Source organism: Bos javanicus, chromosome 28 (assembly GCF_032452875.1).
Source record: "Bos javanicus breed banteng chromosome 28, ARS-OSU_banteng_1.0, whole genome shotgun sequence".
Classification (NCBI taxonomy): domain Eukaryota; kingdom Metazoa; phylum Chordata; class Mammalia; order Artiodactyla; family Bovidae; genus Bos; species Bos javanicus.
The window spans coordinates 34,816,463-34,824,577 of record NC_083895.1 but is presented as its reverse complement, the minus strand read 5'-3'; the positions used below and the strand labels follow the sequence as shown (position 1 = coordinate 34,824,577).

The following is an 8,115-nucleotide window of genomic DNA, read 5'->3' as shown; positions in this document are numbered from 1 at the left end:
GGTCCTCCTCGGGCGCGCCAGGGCGCTCGGCTGGGGGCGCAGCACCTTGGAGAGAGGTGTCGGGTCCTGCGCCTGGGTTTGGGGCTCTGTACCCTTCGCACTGGGACTCAGGGGTGCGTGCCAGGCCGCCGCCAAGGGGTCTGCCGGCCCCCTGCCCAGCCCGGAGCTGAGGCAAGCCAGCGTGGCGAGCCTCCTCCCCTCCCGCCTCGGGCGGCCTGAGCCCGCGCCGGCTCCAGTTGCTGCAGCTGCTGTTGCTGGCGGCTGCGTGGAGCGCGCAGAAGAGGCTCGGGAGGCGAGGACGGGGACGAGGAGGAGCCTGAGCAAGCGGGGAGGAAGATCGAACGAAGGCCGAGGAGGCTCAGTGGCGTGGCGACGCGGCTCGGGGATCCCGGGAGCATGGGCTAGCGGCATCGGCGGCGGGCCAGGCGCGGTGAACCTGCCGCGGCCCGACGCACACCCGGGCGGAGAGCGAGAGCCCAGCGCAGCCGGGAGAGGAGGGGCTGGCGCGCGGGTGCCCGGGAGGGGGCTGATGAGACGTTATTAACGAGTTGCCGCCTAATAAGCCCAGAGCCGCGGGCTAGCTGCCCGAGCGGCGTGCGGGGAGGGGTCCCGGGCCGGAGCGCGGCGCACACGCGTGGCGCACGGCGGGCGGCGCGGCGCGGCGCCGAGGGCACCCGGGCCGGCGCAGACCCCGGGCGCCGGCGGCCCGCGGCGCCCCCTCGCTCTCGGCGCTTGGGGCCGGCGCAGCCCGGGACGAGCGGGGCGCGGGCCTGGGAGGGGATCTGCCCGCGCGCTCCGTCCCCCTCCCCCCCGGACGGGCGGGCGGCCGGGGGGAGGGAGGGCGGGCGGCGGCGGCCCGCTGTATATATCTCCGCGCACCCCGCCAGGTCGCGCACAGCGCCCCGAGCCCAGGCGCCTCCCCGCCCCCTTCTCGCGCTCCGCGGCGGCAGCAGTAGCAGCAATATGGCTGTTGATGGGTGTTCGGGGTGGTGCCGGCGGCGGGAGGAGCTCCCCCGAGCCCCTGCGCCGGCTGCCCGTTGCTAGCTATGGCAAATGGTGGCGGCGGCGGCGGCGGCGGCGGCGGCGGCGGAGGCAGCAGTCTTAGAATGAGCAGCAATATCCACGCGAACCATCTCAGCCTAGACGCGTCCTCCTCCTCCTCTTCTTCCTCCTCCTCCTCTTCCTCGTCGTCCTCGGTCCACGAGCCCAAGATGGATGCGCTCATCATCCCGGTGACCATGGAGGTGCCGTGCGACAGCCGGGGCCAACGCATGTGGTGGGCTTTCCTGGCCTCCTCCATGGTGACTTTCTTCGGCGGCCTCTTCATCATCTTGCTCTGGAGGACGCTCAAGTACCTGTGGACCGTTTGCTGCCACTGCGGGGGCAAAACGAAGGTAACGCGCGCCCCGGGCGCCTCCTCCCTGCGCCAGCCCCGCCGCTTCTCGGCGTCCCCTGCAGCCCACCTCCTTGCTCCTCAGCGCGCCGTGCCTCCCTCCATCCTTGCCTGCCTGCCCCTCGCCGTCTTCCCTTCCCTCCGCTCTCCCGGCGCCCGCCAATTGGGGCAGCGGCCGGCGCACCGAGGGTGAGGAATTGCCCCCAGCGGATGCGCTCCGGGACGCGGACGCCCCATCCCGACCTTTTAATTTATTATAGGGTTGTTTGCGGCAGCGGCTGGGGCCGAGACGGGGTACGCGCGCCGCTCGGGGGCCCGTGGTGCGGAGTTAGGGAGAGCCGACCGGGCGGGCACCGAACAAGCTGGGGGCCGTGGGTGAGCTTTCCGCGCGGCTCACCTGCCCGGGCTGGGCTCCTTGTGGTGGGCGAGGGGGAGCACGTCAACTCGCACTTTAGAAACCTGTTGGGGAGGTGAGTCCGTGGAATCAGAAAAGGAAAATCCTATAGGCAGGGAGGACATCTTTTGGAACTAGGGAATCCCAAGGGAGGAACATGACCAGAGGGCATGGGGCACCTGGAGGGGCGAGAGAAAGTTGGGGAGTAGCATCCCACTTTTAGAGACAATCCGCGGAGGCTGCCGCTTTAGGAATGTAGCGAGGTGGCAAGCCTGACATCCCCTCCCTCTGTGACTCTTAGATATTATCCTGGAACTGATTCTCTCTCCAAGTTCTTCGGCATCTGTGTTCTCGCCCCCAGGCCACCGCCTTTAGGTCCGCGAAAATGCCACCGACAGCGTGGCGCTGGAGCTGGGGGTGGACCACCGAGAGCCGGCCAAGGCCGCGGTGCTCACGCGAGCCTCCTCCCCGACGTTGTTGAGGTGGCTGGATGTTGGCTATTCCTGGCGCAGAGACGCCCACCAGCACCCGGGCTCACTACACCTTATGCGCGGTTGCTAGGCTGACTGCCTGGTCTGTCGCGTCGTGTCCCTAGAGATGTCCTCTCTCCACCGCCCCCCCCCCCTCCCCCGCACTGGCTGAAGGTGCGGGGGACAGCTTTTCATAGAAAACTGCAGGATAAAAAAAGAAAGAACTGGAAAAAAAAAGAGTGGCCGGGCTGCTTTCTGTTTAGATCACTTTTTAATCTAGGGGTCTAACCGGTGCTAGCGTGTTCAGAGGGAGGGGGGATCAGAGAGGGACAGCGAACCGTGCATGGTAGAAGCAGATCTCACGTCTTTTCTAATAAAGTTAGTCCGAGGACCCCTCAAACTTCCACAGGGCACGGCAACTTGTAGCAGCTTCCTTAATTGCTTCTGAGAGGGAGTAGGTAAGACAGGGGCTATGTATGACACACGAGGGTGAAAGGAAGCTCTGGCTTTCTCTCCTGATCATTAATTATACATCCTGTCGGGTACTGGGGCTCAGCTGTGTTTTGTGGCAGCACATTTGTGTTTTGGAAAATACTGATGTGTTGGAAATACGGGAGAAAAATAAAAGCCATCATCCGATCCTTCCTCCTACTTCTCTGAGACCTCCAGATGTTAGCCAGCCAGTTTTCTCTGGAGATACCTTCTTGGCCATAGCGGTTTCTCCTTACTTGTCAGGGTGGAAGACCTCCCACATTCCAGAGAAGCCAGCAGGTTACACAGGATCCTAACCCTGGGACCCCCCTAGACCTGGCCCCTTGCCCAGCCCTCCTGACTGGGCGCCTGTTCATGTTGTCCTTGTTGTTTAGTTGGTAAGTTGTGTTGGACTCTCTTCCGGTGACCCCATGGACTGTAGCCCACCAGACTCCTCTGTCCATGGGATTTCCTAGGCAAGAATACTGGAGTGGGTTGCCATTTCCTTCTCCAGGGGATCTTCCGGATCCAGGGATAGAACCCGCATCTCCTGCATTGCAGGCAGAGTCTTTACCCCTGAGCCACCTAGGAAACCCACGCTTATTCATAGAGTCTTCTTATTCACACATTCCCTCTCCTCTGCCTCCCCAGCAGTCTTCAGTCTGGGAATGTTTTTCCTTTACCGAGATTCTGTGACTACCCTTGGGGGGCGGGGCGGGGAGAAAAGAGTCGTACAAATCTCAAATGTTTTCTAGACTGATTTTAGTGAATTTAAATGACCTCTTATCTTTCAGAAACTGGGCAGGCTTGATCATACTGAGAACTTTTCTTTCAGTGAGTGAAAATAAGTTTCAGTGTTTTTGTGATCCTGGGGTTTTAAACGCAGCTTCTGAAGTCTTTTTACTGTAGGAGGTTCATCAGTGCTATGGCAGTGCCTGTGGTGACATGCGGATTGGATATTTCACGTAGAGTCTCTTTCCTAAATGATGACCAAGCATAACTTCTGTAAGTTTTCTCAAGAAAATCGTTTTTTGGCAACAATCATTTAAAAAGAACAACCCCCTTATATCAAGCTATATTTTGAAGCTCCAGTACATGCTAAGTTGACATAACCGGAAGTGTCTACAAAGAATCAGCCTGGAACGAGAGATGCTTGCAGTTGGTTGGGAAGATGTGAGGCCAGTATAGAATGAGATAGGGTTACTTTTTGTGTCTTCAGAGTCCTTTTTAAAAACGTGCCTAGGATCACTGCCCCTTGATTTGCTCAATTAAACAAGTGTGTGTAGCCATCTCATTTTGCCCAATAGTAGTTACTTGGGCCTTTTATAAACTTTTCTTTCTACCCTTGAGGTCTGTATTTTTACTGCAGTCTCTCTCTGTTTTTTCTTTTTTTTTTTGTCCTTCATTCTTTTTGCTTTCCAAGTATTTAGTAGTTGTCAAGATGCCGTTCAGAAGAATGCATTTGGCTTCACTTTGGAATAATTATTTTAGTGCTGGGTTTCCCAAGCAAACCAAGGCTGCTTTTCCTTACTATTCTACCAGCCCTCAGATATGTTCACCCTCATCCTGATTTAGCCCCAAGGTGGTCTGACCTGGAGCTAGGGTCTTTTTCACATCTGAAACTCTAGGGGAATAAGCTTCAGCTGGAGCTCTGGAATTACAGCATTTGGCCTCTGGGACTATACCATCCTTTTCGATCAAAGGAGCCCGAAACTGGGTGTACATCAAGAGGCATCTCATCCTTAGTCCCTCTGACCTCTGAATCTCAAATTGTGAATGACTTCACTGTTCTGAAAAGAATGGCACGTGGGCTTCTTTAGGGAACAAAAGACAAAAAAGAATCCCGTTTTCTCGCTGTTTGGAACTTGGGCACAGTCATTCCGGTATTATAGTCTTTGCTGTATTTTTTCACCTCATGGTCTTTTTCTCTGATGGGTTTCATCAGAGCCCTCCATTCACTTGGCTGTGACGTTTCCAGGTTGAAGCCAGCCGCAGACTGTAGTGAACAAGGAGCTGCTCTGGCAGCCTCAACAAGGGTGTGACCTTGAAGGCGTGGTTTTAGTCTCTCTGGTCTCTTTCCTGCTGTGTGAAATATGGGGTTGAATTCTGTGAGTGCTACTGCCCCTTCCTGCCCTGGGACCCAGTGGAGGATAGTAGAAGGAGTTGGCGATCTATGGGTAAAGTCTCTAGCTCAGGACACATTTTGTAATTCTCCAGCTTCAGAGTGCTTGTGTGTCTTTATTTCCACCTTCTGCTCTTCCTCCAGCCCGCAGGCTGCTTTTCTTTAAATGCCTGGGGAAACTGAGGCCAGTTTCCTACGGTGGTGTGGTTTGCTGGGAGGGGCCTCGTGTGGCCAGGCATAGACTCATCCTTTTCTCTGTGCAAGCCATCCTCCTCGGAGAAGTTTGTGTTCGATCAAGTCTGGTCTGCACGTAATGAATTATGGAGGTATTGTCTTCATGGCTGTGTCTGAGAAAACAACACGTTTTCTCTGTCAGGCTCGTGACTAATATAAACATCAGATCCCATTACGGCTTGGTGATTACCCAGGGTCTGGCCTGGCACGTCCAATCAGGGCTGGAGCTTCGGAGCCTCAGAATTCTTGATTCCAGATTGGCCCTGGTGCCTCATCTCATCCTGGAGATCGGCGGCACTGGATGACCTTCAGATGCTCCGCTTTGATGGCATCACTTAAGGTGGCCTTGGAGAAGCACTCAGGTCCCAGGCACCAGGGAGCTGCAGGTGACCTTCCTTGTCCTGAGAGCTTTTTCTCCTTGTTCCTGGCTCTCCCTGTGGAAATGCACGCTTCCGTAGAGACACTGCAGTCAGACAGACCCGAGTGCAAATCGTGGAGCCCACGCTTGTTACCTGGGCATCTGTGGCTGGCAGTTAAGTTGTTTGTCTTCACCTGTAAGAAGAGCGTGATGATGCTTCCTTTGTAGGTTTCTTATAAGGAGGGACAGTACTGGGTATATACCACCCAGGAAATGCCTGTTACTTAGCAGGCCTGTCAGTAGGAGATCTCATGGCTTCACAAGACGGCGAGTTTAAAATTTTCTCCTTAAGTCCTTGAACTTTTGACCCTGGAAGGGCACTAACTACAACAAATAGAAGTTTGAACCAAAAGGGACCTCTAGACCCTGAAGTTGATTGTCCTTGGATCTGAGACTGAGATTTGGACTCATGACTCTTGGCTGCTGCTAGTCTGGCAGGTGGGGGAGGGGCAGCCTGGGAAGGCTCCTGGACGTGGATGTGGATGTGGAGGAGAGCTTGGCAGTTGGCTAGTGCTTTGATGGTGGGGAAGAGAGTGGATGAGCCTTGTCATCATGCGGCTCCAGGAGCTGCAGACCTAGTGCAAGTGAAAGGTTTGGTGGCCATGCATGGCTGTCTAATGTCCCTTGAGAAGGGATGAATTCCACCCCTGTTATCCCCAGTCCAGTGCTCACAGACCTGTTCCCCTGAGGCTGTGACAGTTTCCCCACCAGGGTGCCCTCTCCCCAGACCAGCTCTACCCTGGTGGTCCCCAGAGCGGTATTTCCTCCAGTGTGTTCTGTGGAGCACATGCCCTTGAATTTACCTTGTGAAACAAAATTGAAAGTCAAGACACAGCTTACTTTCTGACATAGCTGACATAGCTGCGGGCCCTTGGAGAGTCACATCACAGGTTGGGAGAAGTTCCATGGGAGAAGAATTGGGTAAACTACCCTTGGCCATACTCACTTTGAGCAGCTCAGCCTAGGTGTCAGGGTCACTGGGTAGCATCCCAGAGTCAGCCTGTGACCTGGGGTAAGGACTTTGCCACTTTGTACCTCAGTCTCCTCATCTGTACACTAGGGATTGTCGCAGAGCACAGCCCCTTGGGATAGGTACTCTAGGGGACCCCACTTTATAGCTTTTCCTAGGAGGACACCAGTGACTGCGAACCATGTTCTGGCCCTGCTTCCGGGTGCCCAGGGGCCTAAAGAGCTGCCCTAGTGTGTGGCCTTGGGGAGAAAGGACTCCCAGGGCAAGGATCACTAGGGCCTTCTTTCCTGGATGGGGACATCCTCTGTGTGGCTGTTACAGGGAGTTCTTGCTTTGGGTCTCTCTCTGGCCAGGGCAAGAGGAGCCTGGTGCTGAAGCAGTCAGGTTGGCATTGGATTACAATGCCAGGACCTCCTTCCCAGTGTGGGCAGCCGGGGTGTCCCTGCTCACAGTGGCAGTGGCTGTGCTAGCCTGTGAATCACAGGAGCCAACACCATCTTCCTGGGACATCAGAGCTGTGGTGCCCCTGCTGGGATGCCCCTGTGGTTCGCACGAGAGGGGCCGTGTTGGTGCCGTGATGCCACAGCTCCTGGAGCCCTGAGGGGAACCCTTTTCTCTGCAAGCCCTGTCTGGGGGTCAGGCAAGGTTGGCCTCCCGCAGGACCTCTGACCTCCCAGAGCCTTTCTGTGCATAGCAGGGAGCAGATCAACAGAGTGTTCTTTTATGAAATGCTTCTTTTCTTAAAAAAAAAATTATTTGTTTCGCTGTTTCAAGTCTTAGTTGCAGCACATGGGATCTTCACTGTTCATTGTGGCAGGCGAACTCTTAGCCGCACCTTGTGGGATCTACTTCCCTGACCAGAGATGGATCCTGGGCGCCTTGCATGGGGAGCGCAGAGTCTTAGCCACTGGGTCAGCAGGGAAGTCCCTGAAATGCATCAGGTGGAACGCTGACCCTGGGCACACGGAGAAGGATGCTCGGGGGGGCCCAGCCTCAGAGGCAGGGTGTGCACTCTGGGGAGAAGGCTCCAGGGCTGTGCAGTTGGGGTGTCAGATCTCCTCCTCCAAAGGCCAGAGGGAGCATCAGTCTGTTTGCTCCTGGTGCTTCTCGCACCTTAATATGTACACAAATCACCTGGGGAACTAGTGGGATGCAGATTCTGATTCAGAAGGTCCAGGGTGGGGCCTGAGACTCTGCATTTCTCATGAGACACAGGTGCTGGGCAGACAACTCTTTGAGAAGCAAGTATCCGGTCCCTTCCTCAGTCTCCAAGCAGTCCCTCTCTGAAGACAGGGCTATTTTAAAATATGGAAGTTCCCATTTCCTCAGCATGGGAAGGGATGAGAAGAGGAAAGTTCACTGTGCCAGGACAACCGGGTCGAGAAAACTCGGCTCAGGCCTCTTCTCCTTGCTGCAGTTCAGTCTGGACCCTCGATGCTAAAGCTGATTGTTGGCGTGTCTGCGCCCAAGGAACCCACAGAGCCCTTGGTTTGGGCTTGGGTCATGGTGGCCAGGGCAGCATCCTGCAGATGTGTGGGGTGTGGTCCATGTGTCGCCCACAGGCTCTCCCTCGTGCCAGTGGGTCCCACTGCAAGGGGTGAGACTTTCCGAAGTCCAGGATGGCAACTCAGCCAAACCACCCT

The 8,115-nt window shown here is 56.1% G+C and overlaps 1 protein-coding gene across 18 annotated transcripts in view; it reads left to right on the top strand.

Annotated features, from left to right (window-relative positions):
* Positions 1 to 867: 867 nt before the first annotated feature.
* The window catches only part of KCNMA1 (potassium calcium-activated channel subfamily M alpha 1), a 773,076-nt gene continuing 765,828 nt past the window's right edge, over positions 868 to 8,115 (top strand). For 9 of the 18 annotated variants that reach the window (XM_061405423.1, XM_061405422.1, XM_061405430.1 and 6 more), the window contains exon 1: positions 885 to 1,394. In XM_061405423.1, the coding sequence (XP_061261407.1) occupies positions 1,047 to 1,394 (348 nt within the window). In that variant the 5' untranslated portion in view covers positions 885 to 1,046. Of the gene's footprint in view, positions 1,395 to 8,115 lie in introns of all 18 variants that reach the window. The other 9 variants (XR_009734238.1, XM_061405428.1, XM_061405415.1 and 6 more) reach the window with 3 other exon arrangements.